The sequence below is a fragment of the Bubalus bubalis genome, chromosome 1, assembly GCF_019923935.1.
Source record: "Bubalus bubalis isolate 160015118507 breed Murrah chromosome 1, NDDB_SH_1, whole genome shotgun sequence".
In the NCBI taxonomy this organism is placed as follows: Eukaryota; Metazoa; Chordata; class Mammalia; order Artiodactyla; family Bovidae; genus Bubalus; species Bubalus bubalis.
The window spans coordinates 184423385-184448542 of NC_059157.1; the positions used below are offsets into that span (position 1 = coordinate 184423385).

General features: G+C 41.1%; 1 protein-coding gene and 2 non-coding genes across 7 annotated transcripts in view; all 3 read right to left on the reverse strand.

The window, feature by feature from the left end:
- Positions 1-25158, reverse strand: part of LCA5L (lebercilin LCA5 like) — a 42256-nt gene that overhangs the window by 11312 nt on the left and 5786 nt on the right. For 3 of the 5 annotated variants that reach the window (XM_006054752.4, XM_006054749.4, XM_006054748.4), the window contains exons 2-6: positions 17418-17575; positions 14150-14475; positions 13736-13882; positions 7159-7673; positions 3701-3838 (exon numbers count right to left, since the gene is read on the reverse strand). In XM_006054752.4, the coding sequence (XP_006054814.3) occupies positions 3701-3838; positions 7159-7673; positions 13736-13882; positions 14150-14465 (1116 nt within the window). In that variant the 5' untranslated portion in view covers positions 14466-14475; positions 17418-17575. Of the gene's footprint in view, positions 1-3700; positions 3839-7158; positions 7674-13735; positions 13883-14149; positions 14476-17417; positions 17576-17856; positions 17911-25158 lie in introns of all 5 variants that reach the window. The other 2 variants (XM_044947223.2, XM_006054751.4) reach the window with 2 other exon arrangements.
- LOC112587454 lies at positions 10329-10398 on the reverse strand. Its single transcript, XR_003111957.1, has one exon. It is a non-coding gene; the product is annotated as a small nucleolar RNA U2-30 (small nucleolar RNA).
- Positions 10527-10606, reverse strand: LOC112587457. The gene has a single exon (XR_003111961.3). It is a non-coding gene; the product is annotated as a small nucleolar RNA U2-19 (small nucleolar RNA).

Sequence of the window (25158 nt, forward strand, 5' to 3'; positions counted from 1 at the left end):
CCTTGACTAGACAGACCTTTGTTGGCAAAGTAATGTCTCTGTTTTTGAATATGCTATCTAGGTTGGTCATAACTTTCCTTCCAAGGAGTAAGCGTCTTTTAATTTCATGGCTGCAGTCACCATCTGCAGTGATTTTGGAGCCCAGAAAAATAAAGTCTGCCACTGTTTCCACTGTTTCCCCATCTGTTTCCGATGAAGTGATGGGACCACATGCCATGATCTTAGTTTTCTGAATGTTGAGCTTTAAGCCAACTTTTTCACTCTCCTCTTTCACTTTCATCAAGAGGCTTTTAGTTCCTCTTCACTTTCTGCCATAAGGGTGGTGTCATCTGCATATCTGAGGTGATTGATATTTCTCCTGGCAATCTTGATTCCAGCTTGTGTTTCTTCCAGTCCAGCGTTTCTCATGATGTACTCTGCATAGAAGTTAAATAAGCAGGGTGACAATATACAGCCTTGACGTACTCCTTTTCCTATTTGGAACCAGTCTGTTGTTCCATGTCCAGTTATAACTGTTGCTTCCTGACCTGCATACAGGTTTCTCAAGAGGCAGATCAGGTGGTCTGGTATTCCCATCTCTTTCAGAATTTTCCACAGTTTATTGTGATCCACACAGTCAAAGGCTTTGGCATAGTCAATAAAGCAGAAATAGATGTTTTTCTGGAACTCTCTTGCTTTTTCAATGATCCAGTAGATGTTGGCAATTTGATCTCTGGTTCCTCTGCCTTTTCTAAAACCAGCCTGAACATCTGGAAGTTCACAGTTCACGTGTTGCTGAAGCCTGGCTTGGAGAATTTTGAGCATACTTTACTAGCATGTGAGATGAGTGCAATTGTGTGGTAGTTTGAGCATTCTTTGGCATTGCCTTTATTTGGGATTAGAATGAAAACTGACCTTTTCCAGTCCTGTGGCCACTGCTGAGTTTTCCAAATTTGCTGGCATATTGAGTGCAGCACTTTCACAACATCATCTTTCAGGATTTGAAAGAGCTCAACTGGAATTCCATCACCTCCACTAGCTTTGTTCGTAGTGATGCTTTCTAAGGCTCACTTGACTTCACATTCCAGGATGTCTGGCTCTAGGTCAGTGATCACACCATCGTGATTATCTGGGTTGTGAAGATCTCTTTTGTACAGTTCTTCTGTGTATTCTTGCCACCTCTTCTTAATATCTTCTATCTTCTGCTTCTGTTAGGTTCATACCATTTCTGTCCTTTATCGAGCTGTAGCTTAGTTTATACCCTGTAGCTTAGTTTATACCTTCTACTTTCCTACCCCTATAGTACCCCTCCACCTTTCCTTCCCCACTGTTAACCACAAGTTTGTTCTGTATACTCATGAGTCTGCTTCTTTTTTGTTATATTCACTAGGTTGTTGTATTTTTTAGACTCCACATTTAAGTGATATCATACAGTATTTGTCTTTCTCTGTTTGACATATTTCACTTGACACTATTTTGTGGTGTTGGAGAAGACTCTTGAGAGTTCCTTGCATTGCAAGGAGATCCAACCAGTCCATCCTAAAGGAGATCAGTCCCTGGGTGTTCATTGGAAGGACTTATGTTGAAGCTGAAACTCCAGTACTTTGGCCACCTGATGCGAAGAGCTGACTCATCTGAAAAGACCCTGATGCTAGGAAAGATTGAGGGCAGGAGGAGAAGGGGATGACAGAGGATGAGATGGTTGGATGGCATCACTGACTCGATGGACATGGGTTTGGGTGGACTCTGGGAGTTGGTGATGGACAGGGAGGCCTGGCATGCTGCAATTCATGGGGTCGCAAAGAGTCGGACACAACTGAGCAACTGAACTGAACTGAACTGAACTGTAAGTGTTAACAAGATACAATACTATTACTTCATGTGATGAGATAAAAAATGATAACAGAAGTTTTGTAAATAGAGTTTTAATTTTTCTAATTATAATGCATATTCATCAGGCTGTTAACTCATTCTAATAATTTATGTTCCTAGGGGAAAAACTTAATTTGAGAAAGCTATTCTTTAAGTAATTTAAAGATATATTAGGCAGTGGCCACTGGACTGGAAAAGGTCAGTTTTCATTCCAGTTCCCAATAAGGGCAATGCCAAAGAATGTAAAAACTATGGTACATCTGCCCTTATTTCACAAGTTAGCAAGGTAATGCTCAAGATCCTTCAAGCCAGGCTTCAACAGTACATGAACCAAGAACTTCCAGATGTGCAAGCTGGATTTAGGAAAGGCAGAGGAACCAGAGATCAACTGGTTGCCAACATCCGTTGGATCATAGAAAAAGCAAGGGAATTCCAGAAAAACATCTACTTCTGCTTCATTGACTATGCTAAAGCATTTGACTGTGTGGATCACAACAAACTGTGGAAAATTCTTAAAGAGATGGGAATACCAGACCACCTTACCTGTCTCCTGTAAAACTCATATGCTGGTCAGGAAGAAACAGAACCAGAAATGGAACAACAGACTGGTTCAAAACTGGGAGAGGAGTATGTCAAGGCTGTATATTGTCCCCTGCTTATTTAACTTATATTCAGAGTACGTAATGTGAAATGCCAGACTGGACAGAGCTCAAGCTGGAATCAAGGTTGCTGGGAGAAATATCAATAACCTCAGATATGCAGATGACACCACCCTTATGGCAGAAAGCAAAGAGGAACTAAAGAGCCTCTTGATGAAAATGAAAGAGGAGAGTGAAAAAGCTGGTTTAAAACTCAACATTCAAAAAACTAAGATCATGGCATCTGGTTCCATCAGTTCATGGCAAATTGACAGGGAAACAATGGAAAGAGTGACAGGCTTTATTTTTGGGGGCTCCAAAATCACTGCAGATGGTGACTGCAGCCATGAAATTAAGACACTTGCTTCTTGAAAGAAAAGCTATGACAAACCTAGACAGCATATTAAAAAGCAGAGACATCACTTTGCTGACAAAGGCTGATGTTGAAGCTGAAACTCCAATACTTTGGCCACCTGATGCGAAGAACTGACTCATTTGAAAAGACCCTGTAGCTGGGAAAGATAGAAAACAGGAGGAGAAGGGGATGACAAAGGATGAGATGGTTGGATGGCATCACTGACTCAATGGACGTGAGTTTGAGCAAACTCCAGGAGTTGGTGATGGACAGGGAGGCCTGGCATGCTGCAGTCCATGGGGTCACAGAATCAGAGATAACTGAGTGACTGAACTGAATTGAAATGTCTGTATAGTCAAAGCTACGGTTTTTCTGGTAGTCATGTAATGTGAGAGTTGTATCATAAAGAAGCCTGAGCACAAAAGAATTGATGTTTTCAAATTGTTGTGTTGGAGAAAATTCTTGAGAATCCCTTGGAGTGCAAGGAGATCAAAGCAGTCAATATTAAAGGAAATCAGTCCTGAATATTCATTGAAAGGACTGATGCTGAAGCTGAAACTCCAATACTTTGGCCACCTGATGGGAAGAGCCAACTTATTGGAAAAGACCCTGGTGCTGGAAAAGATGAGGGCAAGAAGAGAATGGGGCAACAGAGGATGAGATTGTGGGTTGGCATCATCGAACCAATGGACATGAGTTTGAGCAAGCTCCAGGAGATAGTGAAGGACAAGGAAGCCTGGTGTGCTGTAGTTCATGGGGTCACAAAGAGTCAGACGTGACTGAACAACAACAGCTCTGATATTTTTGGAAGCTGAATTTCACAAGTTTTCGTACATTTTGTTTTAAAAAAAAGTACCTTAAGTTTTTGTTGAAGGTGTTTTATTTCCATCTGCAGAGTCTTTGTGGCAGCCTGAGCTGCTAAGGTCTTCCGGTTCTCAAAGGTCAGCTGCTGAGTAAAGGCTTTATTGTTCAGCCTCAATTGTTTCTCCAAGCCCTGAAAACAGTACATATTTCAGCTCTTTGTGACCAGTGTAGTATTATACAAAACTTCAACTGTAATGAAACTAATTACACTTATGAAAAGTTCAAGATTTTAATATAATTTTAGTGGGGAGAACACATATTAGAACTAAAAATTATCATACACACACAGAGAGGCACAAAGCCCCAAAATCTCAGATCCCAACTCTAGAGAATAAATATCATGTTTACAGTCTGATGTTTTTTACACTCTGGAATTTGATAAAAAAGAAATTTTTTTTTTTTGAACAGAGGCTGAAAATCAAGAGGTATAATCAGTGTTACACTTTCAAACTAAACCTAAGCAATTGTGTTGAAATGAAGTAATATGCAACTTGGCATATAGTGCACTCTGTGAAAATCTTTCAAGCATTTCTTGCTGAAAGCTTTACCAGCATCAGTGCAGATCATGATTCTGTGGGACTGTGATTCTCAGATAACCAAGGCTGGAAATTATGCTGGGGCCTCACAGAGCCACAACCGTGTGAATGGGTTATATGTGAGACAGCGAAATGACTGACTTATTAGCACAATGGAGTGTAGTGGAGTTGCTCAGTTGTGTCCGACTCTTTGTGACCCCATGGACTGTAGCTTACCAGGCTCCTCTGTCCATGGGTTTTTCCCAGCAATAGTACTGGAGTGGGTTGCCATTTCCTTCTCCAATAACCTTCTATAAAAATGCAGGATTTACTATTGCATATTCACCTTTCTGGAATGAGACCTGTTTTACTGGAGAACTGTTTGAGCAGGACTTTAACAGGAGGTTGGCCTAAAAAGACCTTTTCTTTCCTTTTTTACCATAAAGTTTCCCTTTATGGATTCCCTCATTATAACATTAACACTTTCTCATTAAAGTGTAAAATATGGTAAACTAATGGGGTTGAAATGAAATAATCTTTAAAATCACACTTTCTAAAATATTAACATTAAAAAAATACTTACATGTTTTGCCCCACAAATGTTTTCCCCCCACCAAATGCCCTAAAATCAAATGAAATCTCCTATATGACCAAGTGCTCCTGATAAGAAAATAGGTAAGTAGTTCTTGAATTCTTTTTGGTTTTGGTTGTAGTATGGAGACATCTGAGAAGGCAATGGCACCCCACTCCAGTACTCTTGCCTGGAAAATCCCATGCATGGAGGAGCCCGGTAGGCTGCAGTCCATGGGGTCGCTAACAGTTGGACATGACTGAGCGACTTCACTTTCACTTTTCACTTTCATGCATTGGAGAAGGAAATGGCAACCCACTCCAGTGTTCTTGCCTGGAGAATCCCAAGGACGGGGGAGCCTGGTGGGTTGCCGTCTATGGGGTCGCAGAGTCGGACACGACTGAAGCGACTTAGCAGCAGTAGCAGCAGCAGCATAGAGACTTGAGCTACTTAAACATATGTGTAAAAATATGTAGATGAGATACAAATACATGTATTTTCACATTAACAGACAGATGCTAAGATGGATTCACTGCTACCTGAATGGCCAAACATTAGAACCTTGGTACACTATTTACATCAGTAAAAAAGGAGGTTTCTCATTATGTCATGTGGCTCACATATCCATTTTGTGTGAGAAAATTTTCTTTGAAAATAGAGAAGGATTTTTACCAAAAAAGAAATAACTGAGAAATGGCTGAAATGAACTTAATGTCTTATTATTTCAAGTAAATACTTGTCTACTTCATGAATGATTTCTATTTCATAGAAAATACTTGTCCTTCACCATTAAGGAATGAAAGAGTAAGTTAATTCCATTTGTGTCCATTCCATTTTGTGTTCATAGCGACCAAAACCACCTAATGTAGAATAGGCAGAATTCCCAGTGTAATCAGTGTTCTCCCAAATCACCCCTTGTAAACCCAAGCTGCACCCTTGAGGAATACCAACCTATCCATTCCTTCAGTGATTTACATTCCTTTCCCCTATCTGTCTCCAGGAATATTACCTAGAAAACTTTTCTGTTTCCAGGACATGGGTCTTTGTGGTGATGACTGGACAGATGGATGAGGGAGAGAACAAGGAAGGGAGATGCACTTACAGTTTAGGGAAGTGATCTTTTCAGAAGCACTTTGGAGCAGAGGCTCACTTTCTAAGAGAGGTTTCCCACAACATAGCACAACACGACACAGCACAACACACTGCCCTCCAGCATATGAACAGATTCCCCTAACCCTGGCCGCCAGACCGTCTCAGAGAATGGTCATTTCCAGATAAATGAGCCCAGCTGTAACCGAGCAGGACACTATGGGGCTTTTTCTGGAACAGGGACCCCTCCCCACCACATGTCCTCCGTCTGCCTCCTGTCTTTAGAAAAACTTTAGCCTCCTACAACTTGCCTGAGTTCCAAAGAGCAAATTTAATCAGAGAAGTGAGAAGATGCAGAAAGAAATGAAAATAGTAAAGTAAGACAATTTGTTTCCCTTGTGGCTCAGACGGTAAAGAAGCTGCCTGAAATGCAGGAGACCCAGGTTTGATCCCTAGGCCAGGAAGATACCTTGGAGAAGGGAATGGCTACCCACTCCAGTATTCTTGCCTGGAAAATCCCATAGACAGAGGAGCCTTGTGGGCTATAGTCCATGGGGTAGCAAAGAGTTGGACATGACTGAGCGACTAAACACAGCACAAGACAAAATAATAATAGTTTAGCTATGAAAGTTAAGAACTTTTAGTTCCTCCTCAAGGGCTATAGGTAATATTCTGAGCCATTTCCTGTGAGCTGTTTTGCAGATACTGAACCCCCACCAGGTGGAAGAAGTTTAACTGCATGCTGCCCACTAGCACATAGACCACAGACTGGTTAGAACCAGAAGGTTGATGATGCTGACTCCTGAATACCTCACCACCAACCAATCAGAGGAATGTCCATGAACTGATCACATAACACACCACCCCAAACCTTGTCTTTAAAAAATTTCCCCTGAAAGCCACTGGGGGAGTTCAGGCGTTTTGATCACTAACTACCTGGACTCCTTGCTTGACATTTGCAGTAAATGCTGTGCTTTCCTTTAGCACTTCAGCACAGTGTCAGTAGACTGGCTTTGCTGCCTGTGGATGAGTGGACCTGAGTTAGGGTGGGTGACACAAACACAGAAGGAGCCCTGGCTCAGTCCACAACAAGAGGGGCTGTTTCTGTTTCTCCTGTGCACCTCCCCTTCCCTGCCCCCACCCCATCCCCACCGGACACCACCATCCGTGTGCTCAGCCCAGTAGTGCTTCATTCCTCAGGCAAGTATGATGAATGCGCACCCTCTCCACATTGCTTTTGGACACTTAACATTTCTAGGCCTCTGAAGTACAGACCTGTATCTTTTTGTCATTTGCCTCCATCTTTGCTGTAAGAATGGACAACCTCTGAGTGAGCTCTTCTCTCTCTGGAAGACTGTTGTCTTCAGAAATCTTCTGCAATGCCTGCAAGGCATCTTTTGTCCTCAGAAGCTCACCGTCCATCTCTCTCAGCTTCCTTGACATAGCTCTTTCCTTTGCCTGGGATTTCCTGAGGAGCTGCCTTAAATTTTTCACTTCGTTCTGATGTTTGGCCATAATTTGAGGTAGATTATTTTGTGAATTCTCATAGTTTCCTATAGCTTTCAAGTGCTTAAGCTGGACTTGTTTCAGAAATTGGTTTTCTATGACTGTGGCTTCCGCTTTGTGGTGCAGATCAGCTAACTCATTCTTCAGTTCTTTGATCTTACGAAGCCTCGCTGACAGGATGCGGTGGATCATGGCATCACGTCGCTGAGCAGCCACACTGATCTGAGAGCTGAGAAATGGTACATTCCAGCTGCGCTTCTTTCTAACCAAGATTTCCTTCTGGCCTGTGTAAGAAGATAATCCAGTTTGTTACTATAGTCATATGTATGTGCTTAGTTGCTCAGTCATGTGCGACTCTTTGTGATCCTATGGACTGTAGCCTGCCAGGCTCCTCTATCCATGGGAATTCTCCAGGCAAGAATATTGGAGTGGGTAGCCTATCCCTTCTCCAGAGGCTCTTCCTGACCCAGGAATCAAACCAGGGTCTCCTGCATTGCAGGTGGAGTCTTTACAAGCTGAGTTACCAGGGAAGCCCAATCATGCGTATAGATATGTAAGTATGCAGGTATCTGTAATACCGACACCCCCCCTCTCCCCTACTCCCACACACATATACACATACACACGCAAGGTAGAAGGGGAAGGAACTAACACTGAATGAATACTCGTGCTTTAGGCTAGGTACTTTATGTCTAGCTATCTCATTTAATGCAATCCTTTAAGGTCAGTAGTAGTCCATTTTATAGCTGGAGATTATAAGTCATTTGTCCATGGTTACATAACCACAAAGTGACATAAAAGGAATTGAAATCAGGTCTTCTCTGACTCTAAAACCCGCACTTACTTCTATTATAAATGGTAAACTAAAAACCATAAGAATAAATAACATTTACCAAGCATTTCCCATATGTGAAGCATTGAATTAAATGCTTTATGTAATAGATTATCTGATGTAATTCTGCCAACAAAATGTTATGAGGCAATTAGAGGGTAACATTAGAGCCAAGAGTTATATATGAAGGTCTCATAGATTTAAAAAGATGTTTAAAGAGCCATTAAATTGCTTAGAGAATTCATATAAGTATTCTATCTCTCAATATATCTAACATAGGCAGTTTTTCCTGTGTTGCTTTTGGCTAGGCACTCAATTAACCAGTTAGATGGTTTGTGCTCAGGAACCTATTTTAATCAAAAAGCATCTAAATGATATTACACCAAGCTCATATAACTGAATTTGCATATGTCAACTGACTGTATATGTAACATCATTGTATTATTATCCCATTTTATTTTTTAAATTAATTTTCATTGGAGTATAGTTGCTTTACAGTGTTGTGTTAGTTTCTGCTGTACAGCAAAGTGAATCAGCTATATGTGTACACACATCCCTTCTTCCTTGGATTTCCTTCTTATTTAGGTCACCACAGAGCAGTAAGTAGAATTCCTTATATATTATGTTCTCATTAGTTATCTATTCTATAAATAGTATCAGTAGTGTCTATTATCCCATTTTAATGATGATGCTTATCAATGGGCGCACAGCTAGTAAGTGATGAAACAGACTCGGGTCTGTGTGCCTTTGCCACTTCCCCACAGGTATGTGCGTTTATATGATATTCATACGTGCATCTGTGTATGTACACATGTGTGTGCCTGTATACATATCAGGATACCTATATTCTGAGAAAGAGCAGTTGGAACTGGATTCTAGAATTTAAAAATGTATGATCCTCATCCTGCAGAGAGAAAGGCTCTTAGTGGCCAGTGTCACTGGGGTCTTAGCCCTGAGCTATTGGCCCAAGTGAGGACACATTGTTTGAGACACGGCTCAGTGTGTTTGGTCTAGTGGTGGGAAAGGCAATTCTGCCTGTGATGGAAACAATGAGCCAGCAGAGATAGAGGACACTTTCTGGGGATAAAGCATGTGGATCTTGAGGGTGATAGACCATACAGACTTCACAGTAACCATACTATCTGTTTCCCAGGTGGTTCAGTGGTAAAGAGTCTGCCTGCCAATGCAGGACACGCAAGAGACATGGGTTTGATCACGAGTTTGGGAAGATCCCCTGGAGAAGGAAATGGCAACTCTCTCCAGTATTCTTGCCTGGAGAATCCTCATGGACAGAGGAGCCTGGTGGGCTATAGTCCATGGAGTCACAAAGAGTCAAACACGACTGAGCGATTTAGCACTTTCCCTTTTTTTTTTTTTTTTAAGCTGAATGGTTAAACTACTCTTAAGATACCTAGTTGTTAAACTACTAGGCTAAAACACTTAAATTATTTCACCAAAAACATGTACATCTAGTTCCATGGTTAGTTAAAAAGTGACTCTTATTACTCAAGATTAGTCATGACTTCCCAGTACAAACAGTGAAATAAGCTCTTTGAACAGACCTAAGCCCAACCCCGCTTCACTGGCTCCAGCCTCTCCTCTTTCCTCAGCCATTTCTCCAGGTGCACCCTGACTCCCATCCGCCTTTTCAAAGCACCTCTGTCCTCCTGTCACACTGCTGTGCCCATCCTCCTGGCCCCATCATGGTCCTGTCTCGATGTCATCTTGCTCTTTGTGTCACAGTCCCATTCTGTTCCTGCCATCTGCACCCTCAGTCTGGTTCAGGTCCTCATCCTGAGCCAGGTCCCTGCTGGTACTGGCTCTACCCTGTGCTGGGTCCTCTCTCTCTTCCAGGTCACCTTAAAGAAGGTGGCCCCTTCTTCCAAGGACCAGGGTAGGAAGAGGTTCAAAGGCCTTTCCCCTTCCTGTTCTCCACAGCTCCAGCATCAGTTGCAAAGCATACCTCCTCAACCCCACCTTAGGGCTTCCACCCACCTCTGCCCAAAGACAATAGGGCAAAAGATGTCCCAAGCAAATGAACTCAGTAAAATAACTTTTCTTTTTTGGTATACCATTCCCCTCCCCCCCTTTTTTTTTTTTAAAATTCTGAGCTCAGAGCAAGTGTAGAAACCTTCATAGTTATAAAGGTCCACAGTAAAACCTTTTCATCATTGCTCAGAAATGATCAGTCTTTCATACACATACACCCACAGCCAGCTCTCACTCACCCACCAGTAAGTCCTCAGTTATCCACTGTCACCTTTACACAACACACACACACCTTATTTTAAATTATTCTCTTGCTTCTCAGAACTACAGAGATCATGCATCAAGTAGACTGGGAGCTCTTCTGAGGCTCACATTTGGCTATTTTCATCACTGATCCACTTCAGTGAGAGAGGATCTCAGAGAAGGTATACTAGTTTTTCGAGTGACTATCACAAAACGTCTTGGTGGGCTTCCCAGGTGGTACTAGTGGTAAAGGCCCTATTTGCCAGTGCAGGAGACATAAGGAGTGGCAGGTTTGATCCCTGGATCAGGAAGATCCCCTGGAGTAGGGAATGACAACCCCATCCAGTATTCCACTAATGAACCTTGCCTGGAGAATTCCATGGACAGAGGAGCCTGGCAGGCTATAGTCCGTGGGGTCACAAAGAGTCAGGCATGACTGAGGGACTTAGCATGCACCCATGTGCACACATGTTTTGGCATTGTATTGAAAAATCACAGCAAGGAAGGGTATAATTGAAGGAGTCTGAAAGTAAATTTTTCTACAAAAGAAAGAAATAACCACATTTTGAAAATCAAATTATAGACATATATTGCTTGCTATTTACATTAATCTAAAGAAAGGCAATGCCAAAGAATGGTCAAACTACCACTCAATTGCACTCATCTCACACGCTAGTAAAGTGATGCTTAAAGTTCTCCAAGCCAGGCTTCAGCAACACAGTTATGTGAACTGTGAACTTCCAGATGTTCAAGATGGTTTTAGGAAAGGCAGAGGAACCAGAGATCAAATTGCCAACATCCCCTGGATCATTTAAAAAGCAAGAGAGTTCCAGAAAAACATCTATTTCTGCTTTATTGACTATGCCAAAGCCTTTGTGGATCACAATAAATTGTGGAAGATTCTGAAAGAGATGGGAATACCAGGCCACCTGACCTGTCTCTTGAGAAACCTGTATGCAGGTCAGGAAGCAACAGTTAGAACTGGACATGGAACAACAGACTGGTTCCAAATAGGAAAAGGAGTACATCAAGGCTGTATATTGTCATCCTGCTTATTTAACTTATATGCAGAGTACATCATGAGAAACACTGGACTGGAAGAAGCACAAGCTGGAATCAAGATTGCCGGGAGAAATATCAATCACCTCAGATATGCAGATGACACCACCCTTATGGCAGAAAGTGAAGAGGAACTCAAAAGCCTCTTGATGAAAGTGAAAGAGGAGAGTGAAAAAGTTGGCTTAAAGCTCAACATTCAGAAAACGAAGATCATGGCATCTGGTCCCATCACTTCATGGGAAATAGATGGGGAAACAGTGGAAACAGTGGCTGACTTTATTATTTTGGGCTCTAAAATCACTGCAGATGGTGACTGCAGCCATGAAATTAAAAGATGCTTACTCCTTGGAAGGAAAGTTATGACCAACCTAGATAGCATATTCAAAAGCAGAGACATTACTTTGCTAACAAAAGTCCATCTAGTCAAAGCTATGGTTTTTCCTGTGGTTATGTATGGATGTGAGAGTTGGACTGTGAAGAAGGCTGAGCACTGAAGAATTGATGCTTTTGAACTGTGGTGTTGGAGAAGACTCTTGAGAGTCCCTTGGACTGCAAGGAGATCCAACCAGTCCATTCTGAAGGAGATCAGCCCTGGGATTTCTTTGGAAGGAATGATGCTAAAGCTGAAACTCCAGTACTTTGGCTACCTCTTGTAAAGAGCTGACTCATTGGAAAAGACTCTGATGCTGGGAGGGATTGGGGGCAGCAGGAGAAGGGGACGACAGAGCATAAGATGGTTGGATGGCATCACTGACTCGATGGACGTGAGTCTCAGTGAACTCCGGGAGTTGGTGATGGACAGGGAGGCCTGGTGTGCTGCGATTCATGGGGTCGCAAAGAGTCGGGCACGACTGAGCGACTGAACTGAACTGACTGATACATTGGGGTACAGGGATCTTCAGGGGCATAAAATTTGGATTAAAGAAGCAGCCAAGATTTACTTAAAATAATTCGAGAGTATTCATACACAATAGAGTACCCAAGGGAGAACAAGCCCTCACTAGGATCATGGAATTTAGGTTCTGCATGCTCAGTCACTTCAGCAATGTCCAACTCTTTGTGACCCAATGGACTGTGGCCCTCTAGGCTCCTCTGTCCGTGGGATTCTCCAGGCAAGAATACTGGAGTGGGTTGCCATGCCCTCCTCCAGGAGATCTTCCATACCCAAGGATCGAAGTCTTCTGCATTCGCAGCAGATTCTTTACCACTGTGTCACCTGGGAAACCCTCACTTGGATCATGGAATTTAGGTTCTAGTCCACTGTGAAGTGATAGTTCATTTGGGCTGCTGCCAATTTATGAGTAAGTATCTTGCATAAAGGACACAATAAATATTTGTGGAACAAATAAATGAGGAATCAGTTTAAAAAATTTGTATTGTCTCTTAGAACTCAACATGCAGTTTATTTCTTGTAGAAATAATTTTATAAACACTAACTGCCTTCTTACACAGTTCTGTGGAATTCTAGACTCAATGTAAGATGTAGTATATTGTTTGATGATTTCTTGTCATAAACCCATGGGGGCCAGACTACTTCTGAATTTTGGGGGGTTTATTCTTTGGGATGGGCTTTCCTAGTGGCTCAGCCTTTTCCTGGCAGGGTCTTCTGCCCTGGCCTTGCCAGGACTCCCACCTCCCCAGAGAAAGGGCTGTGAAACCTTTCGAGAACCTGGAGGAAAACTATGGGTCCTTCTCCCTAGAAAGTTCACAAACACAAATAGACGCACACAGATACACACACTCACACACAAAATGCAAAGGATTCCCTAAGGCTCCCAGAGTCAGGTCTTAGATGAAGACTCCCTGCTCTGAAGCTGGGAAGAAGGGCAACTGAAGACTCTAGCTCTTCACAGGGTCCCAGGCAGGCTGGCTGTGGGAGGCAGGCCCTGGGTGAATGTGGCACTGGACGTGCTCCACATGCAACAGGCTCTTAATTGTTTTTTGGCCACTTACTGACACCAGTTCTGATGGTCCTAGGCGGAAAAGAGTGGCAGCGGTTTCTACACAGGGAATATTTTTAAGCCCAGCATTGCATGCCTGGGAATAACCACAGTCTAGGCAAGGGGGCAGGAAGTGAGGAGGTCGAGGATGGTGCAGAGCTACTCCCAGTTTGGACAGTTAGAAGCTGATGCTGTTGCTACTCTTAAAATCCACAAGGAAATGACATTAACAGCCTTTTGACCAGCCCTGTTCCTAAAGAACATCTTTGCCAATATGCCTCACCGGACTCGAAGACCATCTTCCTGGGGTGCTGAGACAGATAGTTACATTTCACTGGAGATTGAAACCTTGCCTCTTCAGCTGAGATGAAAGGCAAGAAGCCCGTGAAATCCAAGTACTGTGGTGCGCTGTAACAGGGCCACCTGTTAACTAAAAACGGAACTAACCTCACTCACGGGTTCCAGGAGGGTGAACTGGGCAAGAGGGCTTTCTGTCATTTTGTGATTATTCTTAATTTCTCTATTTCCTACTCCTTCTATAAAAAAATTCACTTGTAATACTTATAATTTTATAAGTACTGGTACAATCTGGAAAAACAATAAAACTGAATATGGGCCACTCCAGATTACCATTGCATTAAATAATAATGTTATTATAACCCGAAATTTGGTCTTGTTTGGGAGATTTTCTTCTTACCTTTAAGTTGGGAGATTTTAGAAACATTATACTTCTTCTCCTTTTTTTCTTTTACTGTAGGCTTCTCTAAGTAGTTGTTTCTAGCTGTGGTTTCTGAGCACACAGACAGAAAGTCTTCCGAATAATCATAGTGGGAGCTTGGGCTTCTGTAGGAACACTGAGATCTGCTGTATTCAACACTCTTGTCAGAAGCGTCGCTGTTCCTGGGAAAACCTGGGCTGCTGCTCTCCCTTTTTGAGGAACTCCCACCATTTTCGAAGGCTGTGCCGGGGAAATGTCCACCCAGATTTGCTTCTGTTGAACCAGCCAATGACATAGTAAACAACCTAATAGAAGAAAAGTAGTTTTAGATTTAGAGCTACAGCCCTTAAAACGGACCTATGCTTTATTATGTGTGCGTGTTCAGTTGTGTCTGACTCTTTATACCATGGACTATATCCAGCCAGGCTCCTCTGTCCATTGGATTCTCCAGGCAACAGTGCTGGAGTGGGTTGCCATTTACTGGATGGTGAGGATACCTAACTACATTCATTCATTCACCTGGGAAAACGACCAGGTGACTCCTCCATGTATAGTCACTGTTCTTCCCCAGAGAGTGATCGATCAAGAGGAGAGCCACATTTACCCTTCGGACCTTGACTTTGGAATGCACACAGGTGGCGGGCAGCATCTAAGATGGCCTGCACCGATTCCCACTTTCTGGTGTAATCCCCTTCACTCTGGTGTGACTCAGAAGTGGCTTCCAAGGTGAGGTAACTAAAGGACTCTGACTTCTCTTAAAAAAAATTAATCTATTTATTTTTTAATACATTTATTATTTGTAATAAATAAATGAATATTATTTGTTTATAATAAATGGTCTTCCCTGGTGGCTCAGACGGTAAAGAATTTGCTTGCAATGTGGGAGACCTGGGTTTGATCCCTGCGTCAGGAAGATCCCCTGGAGGAGGGAATGGCAACCCATTCCAGTGTTCTTTCCTGGAGAATCCCATGGACAGAGGAGCCTGGCGAGCTACAGTCCATGGGGTTGCAAACAGTTAGACATGACTGAGTGACTAACACTTTCACTTGCACTTATAATAAATATATTATATTTACATTATTTATATAATATTTATATACAATAAATAACTGTTATCTATAATAATATATTAATATTAATATAATTTATATTAATGTACATAATATTATATATACACACACACAGGTCTCCGTTACGTGGGCTTTCCCTGGCTGCAGCCAGCAGGGTCTACTCTCCAGTTCTGGAGTGCAGGCTTCTCATCGTAGTAACTTCTGTTGTTGCAGACCATGGGCTCCAGGGGGCAAGGGTTCAGTAGGTGTGACACATGGTCCCATGGCAAGTGTGATCTTCTTGGACCAGCAATTGAACCCATGTTCCCTGCATTGGCACACGGATTCTTAACCTCTGGACCATGGGGAACATACGGCATGCTATGTCTTGATATATCCAATTTATGTTAGTGTACAGTTCAGATTTTCAGTTGCATTTACATTTTGAACAATCAGTGTTTACAGTATAATGATGCCCATTTTATTGCACTTGAAGCATGATTTCACTATGTTTCTATCATTATAGAGTTTATAGTATTAGTAGTCTCTTTGCTGTTATGTATGACTCAGGAATTGCAAGTCAAGAAGAAACAGAACCTGACATGAAACAGCTGGCTGGTTCAGATTTGGGAAAGGAGAATGACAAGGCTGTATATTGTCACCCTGCTTATTTAACTTATATGCAGAGTACATCATGTGGAATGCCAGGCTGGATGAAACACAAACTGGAATCAAGATTGCTGGGAGAAATATCAAAAACCTCAGATATGCAGATGACACCACCCTTATGGCAGAAAATGAAGAGGAACTAAAGAGCCTCTTAATGCAAGTGAAAGAGGAGAGTGAAAAAGTTGGCTTAAAACTCAACATTATAAAAACTAAAATCATGGCATCAGATCTCATCACTTCATGGCAAATAGAAGGGGAAAAAGTGGAAGCAGTGATAAATTTTCTCTTTTTGGTCTCCAAAATCACTACAAATGGTGACTGTAGTCATGAAATTAGAACACACTTCTTAGAAGGAAGGCTATGACATATGGCAATCTGAGCGTTTTAAAAAGCAAAGACATCAGTTTACCAACAAAGGTCCATATAGTCAAAGCTATGGTCTTTCTAGTAGTCATGTACAGATGTGAGAGTTGGACCATAAAGAAGGCTGATCACCAAAGAATTGATGCTTTCAAATTGTGGTGCTGGAGAAGACTCTTGAGAGTCCCTTGGAATGCAAGATCAAACCAGCTAATCCTAAGGGAATCAACCCTGAATGCTTTTTGGAAATCAACCCTGAATCCTCATTGGAAGGTCTGATGCTGAAACTGAAGTTCCAGTACTTTGGCCACCTGATGCGAAGAGCTGACTCATTGGAAAAGACCCCGATGCTGGGAGAGACTGACGACAAAAGGAGAAGAGAGTGCAGAGAATGAGATGATTAGATGGCATCATCGATTCAATGGACATGAACTTGGACAAACTCTGGGAGATGGGGAGGGACAGGGAGGCCTCACATGCTGCAGTCCATGGGGTCCCAAAGAGTTGGACACAACTTAGCGACTGAACAGCAACAACAATGACTCAGGAATATAACCCACAATTAAAAAGACTAATGGAAAATGGTGAATCTTTTGATGATATGATTTTTCTGGAATGCACTGTGGTGAAAAGGGGTGTCTGCTTATATATACAATAAATTTGTAAATCACGTTCATTTAATTATAGAATGAGAAATAAGATTGCTGAAGAGCAAGATTTATATCTGAATAATTCTGAATTCTACAGTGTTGTATAGTTGCTCAATTCTGCTTTTATAACAAGGCCAACTAAAAAATAAACACAAGCAAAAATGTTTTAAAATGAATATATATGGACTTCCTTGTGGTGGAGTGGATAAGAATCCATCTGCCAATGCAGGAGACATGGGTTCAGTCTTTGGTCTGGGAAGATTCCACATGCTGAAGGTCAACTAAGCCCCTGAGTCACAACTACTGAGCCCACGTGTTGCAACTACTGAAGCCCATGCACCTAGAGCCTCTGCTCCACAAGAGAAGCCACTCCAGTGAGAAGTCTGTGCACGGCAACAAAGAACAGCCCCAACTCGCAGCAACTAGAGAAAGCCTGCACACAGCAATGTAGACCCAGCGCAGCCAAAAAATAAAAATAAATACAATTTAAAATAAAGATAAAATGAATTAATGCATACCTGGCGTTCTTTACCAGATGTTCCTAAGATGTATGAAAAATCAACTTTATGTCCTGAGTGGAGGGGTCTTCACACTGTAGTATTTATGAAGTTTTCAGGATAGTGTTTTTTTGACATGTTTTGATTTCTTTTTAAGAAAATAATGTATTTCAAAAAACCTAGAATGATATTACAGAAGGAAAAATTTAAGAGCCCATAAACAAACATTTATAAAAGAAGTTAACCTAGATGTCCATCAACAGATGGATGGATAAGAAAGCTGTGGTACATATACACAATGGAATATTACTCAGCCATTAAAAAGAATACATTTGAATCGGTTCTAATGAGGTGGATGAAACTGGAGCCTATTATATAGAGTGAAGTAAACCAGTAAGTAAAACACCAATACAGTATACTAATGCATATATATGGAATTTAGAAAGAAGGTAACTATTACCCTGTATGCAAGACAGCCAAAGAGACACAGATGTATTGAACAGTCTTTTGGACTCTGTGGGAGAGGGAGAGGGCGGGATGTTATGGGAGAATGGCATTGCAACATGTAAAATATATGTGAAACGAATCACCAGTCCAGGTTTGCTGCATGATACAGGGTGCTTGGGGCTGGCGCACTGGGATGACCCAGAAGGATGGGATGTGGAGGGAGGTGGGAGGGGGATTCAGGGTGGGGAACACATATACACTCATGGCAGATTCAAGTTAATGTATGGCAAAACCAATATAATATTGTAAAGTAAAATAAATAAATTAATTAAATTTTAAAAAAGTTTTGAACCAGTATTCATTAATATTCATTCATTTGCATATGAATTGCTTTATACTTCACATACTATAAGGCTTTTTCTCTATCAAAGTGATTTGTAAATTATATGTTTCATGATGGTAGCATTTTTGATAGTTTTGTCTATGCTGTATCCTCTGTGCCTAGAAGAGTTCCTTGGAAATAATGTGTTCAATAAATATTGATTAAATAAATTAATGTTCAGGGTGCCTGTATGCTTAATTCCTGTCTCCGTATCCATTACTCCTGACAAACTTCTCACTACAGGAACCCGACTCAATGCCTTAAATAAATGCTTGCCAATATAATAAAGAAATACATATCTAAAACTAAAAGCTAACCTCATGCTTAACAGTGAAACATTAATTTACAATGTTGTAAAAATTAAGATAAAGGTGCCAATGCTCACTTCTGTTGATTAATAATTGTTCTGTAGGCACTAGCCACTGAAATTGGCCATGAGAAAAAATAGCAGGTATAAATGTTGGGGAAAAAAGGCAAATTATTTATTATATGTGCTGCTGCTGCTAAGTCACTACAGTTGTGTCCGACTCTGTGTGACTCCATAGACGGAAGCCCACCAGGCTCCCCCGTCCCTGGGATTCTCCAGGCAAGAACACTGGAGTGGGTTGCCATTTCCTTCTCCAATGCATGAAAGTGAAAAGTGAAAGTGAAGTCTCTGAGTCTTGTCCGACTCTTAGCGACCTCATGGACTGCAGCCTACCAGGCTCCCCCGTCCATGGGATTTTCCAGGCAAGAGTACTGGAGTGGGGTGCCATTGCCTTCTCCGATTTATTATGTGTAGATAACATAATTTTAAACTTAGAAAACCTCATAAAACATTATAAAATAATGAGAATTCAATAAAGCCATAGGTTATTAAATGCATATAAAAGCAATGTTTTCTATATGTTAATTAAAATTACTTAGAAAACAGATGAAAAGACCCCACGTACTATATCAACTAAAAAATCAAAAACATCTGATACAAGTATAATACAAATAATATGAAGAAAACTTTAAAACTACTGAAATAAAAGATTTATGTATGTGGAAACACATACTGTGTCCTTATATAGGAAGGACTTTGGTGATAAAGATGTAAATTCTCCCTAATTTAATTTACATAATCAAAATATTCCTAGTAAAAATGTTGAGTAATTTTTTAGAAATTTGACAAAATGATACTAAATTCACATAGTTATAAATATGAAAAATGAGAACAAAAAAGATTTTGAAAAAAATGAGAAAGGACCACCTCTATCAGATACTAAGGTATAAAACTACAGTTAGTAAAAGAGTTTGATTCTAGTGCTTGAATAGACAGAGCAATATAATGAAATAAAGACTTCAGAAACAGAAACATATGGAAACTTGGCATAAAATAAAGGTGGAGAAGAGTAGACATTCAAGAAATGATGGGGTGGGGGCAACAGACTAGACTTCCATCTGGAAATCAAACAAAAGTGAATTCTTATTACCTTTCTTACACTGAAATAAACACCAGGTGAATTGAAAATGTAAACGTGAAAAGCAAATGTTAAAAGAAAACATGGAGGGTGGCAAGAAATAAAGCCCACAAACCACAAAGGAAACAATTAGAAAAACTGCACAAAATTTTAAGAATTTTTTTTATTGAGGTAAAGTTGATTTATAATATTATATCTTTCAGGGGTACGACAAAGTGATTCTCACAATTTTAAAATATTATACTCCATTTATAGTTATTATAAAATTCTGGCTATATTGCTTGTGCTGTACAATATTTCCTTGTAGTTTATTTATTATATACATACTAATTTATACTTCTTAATCCCTCACCCCATCTTGCCTTTTCCCTACTCCCTCTCCTCACTGATAATGATTAGCTTCTTCTCTATACCTGAGTCTCTTTTTCTTTTTTGTTATATTCACTAGTTTGTTTTATTTTTCCTTCCTCTGCAATTTTTTGGAATCATTTGAGAAGGACAGGTGTTAACTCTCCTCTAAATGTTTCGTAGAATTCACTTGTGAAGCCATCTTGTCCTGAACTTTTGTTAGTTGAGAGTTTTTTTTTTCACATTATTGATTCAATTTAATTACTAGTAATTGGCCTGTTTATTATTTTCTATTTTTCCATGATTCAGTCTTGGGAGATTTTACATTTCTCTGATAATTTGTCCATTTCGTTTAGGTTTTACATTTTATCGGCATACAGCTGGCTGTAGTCATCTCATGATCCTTTGTATTTCTGTGGTATTAGTTGTAACTTCTTTTTCATTTCTAATTTTATTGATTTGGACCCTCTCTTTTTTTCTCGGTGAGTCTGGTAAAGATTTAACAATTTTGTGTATCTTTTCAAAGAACCAGCTCTTAGTTTAACTGATCTTTTCTATTCTTAAAAAATTTTTTTTTTTAGTCTCTATTTCATTTCTGCTCTGATCTTTTTGATTTATTTCCTTCTACCAATTTTGGGTTTCATTTGTTCTTTTCCTTGTTCTTTAGTTGTATGGTTAAGTTTTATTTGAGAATTGTTTTTGTTTGTTTCCTGAGGTAAGCTTGTACCACTATAAGCTTCCCTCTTAGAACTGCTTTTGCTGCTTTTGGATCCTTGTGTTTTCAATTTCATTTGTCTCCAGGTATTTTTTTATATCCTGATTTCTTCCGTGACCCTTTGGTTAGTTAGTAGCAGATAGCCTCCATGTGTTTGTGTTTTTGCCTTTTTTTCCCCTTGTAGGCCTTTCTAGTCTCATAGCATTGCAGAGAAGGCGATGGCACCCCACTCCAGTACCCTCACCGGGAAAATCCCATGGACGGAGAAGCCTGGTAGGCTGCAGCCCATGGGATCGCGAAGAGTTGGACAAGACTGATCGACTTCCCTTTCACTTTTTACTTTCATGCATTGGAGAAGGAAATGGCAACCCACTCCAGTGTTCCTGCCTGGAGAATCCCAAGGACGGGGGAGCCTGGTGGGCTGCCGTCTATGGGTCTCATGGAGTCGGACACGACTGAAGTGATTTAGCAGCAGCAGCAGCATGTTGGGTGCATATATAAAAATTTTAAAACTTCTCTATAACAAAAAAAAAGTCATAAACTTAAAAGGCACATCAGAAACTGGGAAGACTACTCTCAACATATATGACAAAGAGCTAACTCAACTCCTTAATTTATAAAGAACTCATGATAATCCATGAGTAAAATGGGCGAAGGGTATGAACACATTATATACCAAGCACATTACAGCAACAGAGACAACCAAAAATATAAAAAAAGTTTTTTACGACTTCCCTGGTGATACAGTGGATAAGAATCCACCTGCCAATGCAGGGGATACAGGTTTGATACCTGGTCCAGGAAGATTCCACATGCCACAGAGCAATTGAGCCTGTGTGCATAGCTATGGAAGCTAGTGTGCCTGCAGCCTGTGCTCCTCAAAAAGAGAAGCCACTGCAATGAGAAGTCTGTGCACTGCAGTGATGTCCCCATTCGTTTTTATGCTGGCTTTGAAGATGGAGGAAGGGGTCATAGGCCAAATACAGTCTTTTCTAGAAGCTGTAAGAGGCAAGGGGATGGATTCTTCCCTGAAGGCCTGGAAGGAACCAGCCCTGCTAATATCTTAATTTTTAGCCTCATGAGACACATTTCAGACTGCCGACCTCCAGAAGAGATTTGTATTGTTTTAAATCACTGGGCTTGTGGTATTTGTTAGAGCAATGACAGGAAACTAATAGAGATTGTCTTGAAAATCATTATGAATCAAAATGAGACTAAAATAGGCTATTAAAATGTAACATAAAAAGATAAAGTATTATACAGTTTAAAGTCAAAGAAGAGGGTAACTTCAAGTGCTTTGGGAAAGTAACTTAATGTTCTCAAAAGAAGCTTTCTATACCCTGTCCAGACTACATCTAGAAAAAAGATCACCAACTCTGGAGAGCTGGTGGGATTGTTTGCTTTGGAAAAACTAGCTAGAGAAACTAGCCAGCTCTCTCATCAAACACTCAGGGTGGAGATTCTAAAAACCAAGAAGGCTGTCTGGTGCAAAAGCATTGGTGGAGTGGTGGCATGGCTGGAGGCTGAGAAAGCTGGGTAGGGAGGAGATGATGTGTGTAGGGAGCAGTGGGTGACAAAAGGTTACAGCAAGATCAGGAGATTATCTACACAGAGCAAATAAGATCATAGAGGAAATCAAGTTGCTTTCTGCCTGAGAGAGTTTTACTTACACAGAGAGGGGGAAGGCTCAAAATAACCCCGAAGTGTTAGGTATATATATATATATATATATATATATATATATATATATATATATACACACACACACACACACATTTTATACACACAGGGACAGATATAGAAATACCGATGTGTGTGTGTGTGTGTGTGTGTGTGTGTGTGTATTTTTACTAACTCTGTTGAGGACCTAGAAGCAATGACACCCCTGTAACAATGAGCACAATGAGCTCCATTCTTCACTAAATACCATTCTTTACAAAAGGAAATCAACCCTGAATATTCATTGGAAGGACTGATACAGAAGCCAAAGCTCCAATACTTTGGCCACCTGATGCAAAGAGCCGACTCATTGGAAAAGATCCTGATGCTGGGAGGGATTGAGGGCAGGAGAAGGGGGTGACAGAGGATGAGATGGTTGGGTGGCATCACTGACTCAATGAACATGAGTTTGAGCAAACTCCGGGAGATGGTGAAGGACAAGGAAGCCTGGTGTGCTGCAGTCCACAGGGTCACAAAGAGTTGGACACCTCAGTGACTGAACAACAACTACTAACTCGAATCAGAGTTCCTTGGAGAAATGGATAATTCCAGGCATGGATCAGGTAAAGTTCAAGATAAAGCTGGTATGTGCTTAAAGGACATGGAAGCCAACTTGAAGTATTCTCCCATCAAATCTAGGACAATTTGAACATCAAAATAAATAAGGATGAAATAAGATGACAACCTGTTAAATAAGATAGGAACCTATGAGTCCATACTAATACAAATGAATAAATAAATAGAGAAAGGAAGAGAAAGCTCTTCCTTATGGCACAATGACAGCTAATAAATGTAGAAGGAACAGAGGAAAGAAACAATGACTGATGCCTGTCAGAGAGTTAGTTGAAACAGGCAGGACCTGCCATTGAATGCTAAGTGCCAGTGAGTGTAAGTCTGATAAGGAACAGGATTGTGCATAATACTAACCAAAAACATGGAAAGAGGGCGGCTTTGTGCAGAAACCTGGCAGACACCTTGATCGTCATCTGGTCAGCAAGGCCTGAACCACCAGTGGGACAGGTGGATCTCATATGCTCCCTGGAGACTGCTAAGGGGAAAGGGTCATTCCTGAAATCTCCCTGCCAGGAACTGGCCTGAGTCGGGTCACAGGGAGACACCAGCTGGACCCAGGTTGAGGGTCATTCTACAGGAGGAAAAACCTGAACTCTTTGACACAAAGTTCAGCAGAATGTAAAATGAATACAAAAGCTCTTCCTTTAGCTTACAAAACCAGTGTTACATACGTAAGATGATCACGTATTTTAGGGTTTTCAAGAACATGATTTTGAACACTGTATTCACCTTTAATGTCCCAGTGGGGGAAGGAGAGGGTGGGACAAATTGGCAGAGTAGCATTGAATATGCATTGCCATGGGTAAAACAGTCAGTGGGAAGTTGCTGTATAACCCAGGGAGCTCAATCCAGTGCTCTGCAATGACATGGAGGGGTGGGATGGGGTGGCAGGAGGGAGGGAGGTTCAAGAGGGATGGGATGTATGTATACATATGGCTGATTCATGTTGCTGTATGACAGAAACCAGAACTTCCAGGTGGCTCAGTGGTGAAGAATCTGCCTGCTAATGCAGGGGACCTGGGTTCCATCTCTGGGCCAAGAAGATACCCTGGAGCAGGAAATGGCAACCCACTCCAGTATTCTTGGGAAATCCTATGGACAGAGGAGTCTGGTGGGCTACAGTCTATGGGGTTGCAAGAGTCAGACATGACCTAGCGACTGAAAGACAGTAATGGCAGAAACCAACACAATATTGTAAAGCAATTATCCGCCAATTAAAAATAAATAAATAAGATGATGTGTCCCAACTTTTGGCTTCAGAAATGTGATCTCTCTAATAGTGAAGAAAGGCAGTTTAAGAATGAACACAGGGTTGAGAAGAAAGAGAGCATACTATAGAAGGGAAAAAGGCTTGTGTGGCATCTGAGCTCTTGCTCTTGGCAGTATATCTAGCTGTCTGGTCTCAGTGGTTTAATGTATGAAAATTTCTGCTTTCAATGATGTCTAAGGTTTAGTCCAGCACAAAAATCCATACATTAAAAGGATCTATATACATCAGAAGTTGCAAGCTTTCTTGGATAACATGGAATTGTGCCATGTTCAAGGTTTGGATGGTTATAGACAAGTTATGTAGGTTTTGGGTATTTAACAATTTTATGTATTTTATTTATTTTTGACAAACTGTTCAAATCCATTACCAGACCAGGCCTCCCAAAGAAGCACCTTCAGGGTTAGAAGCTCTACTCCCACCAAGCAGTGGCAGACGCAACTACCGCACTTGTCTGTGGTCACTCTTGCTCAGTCATGGGGGACTCTTTTCGACCCCATGACTGTAGCCTACCAAGCTCCTCTGTCCAGGGATTCTCCAGGCAAGTATACTGGAGTGGGTAGCCATTTCGTTCTGCAGGGGATCTTCCTGACCCTGGGTCTACTGCACTGTAGGCAGGTTCTTTACTGTCTGAGCCACCAGGGAAGCCCAACTATTGCATGGGCTACAGAAAAATTCAACATTCTAGGACTAAATTTATAGATGTGTAAACTTTTAGCTCTTCCTCCCAGCCGCTGCCACAGATCTTTTTAATTTCCAGTGTTGACCTGACTTTTTCATTATAATGCTTATTTTAATAAAATTACATGAAAATATCCCAAATTTGATCTTACACATTTGGATGTTCATTCATTCACTCTTTCAAC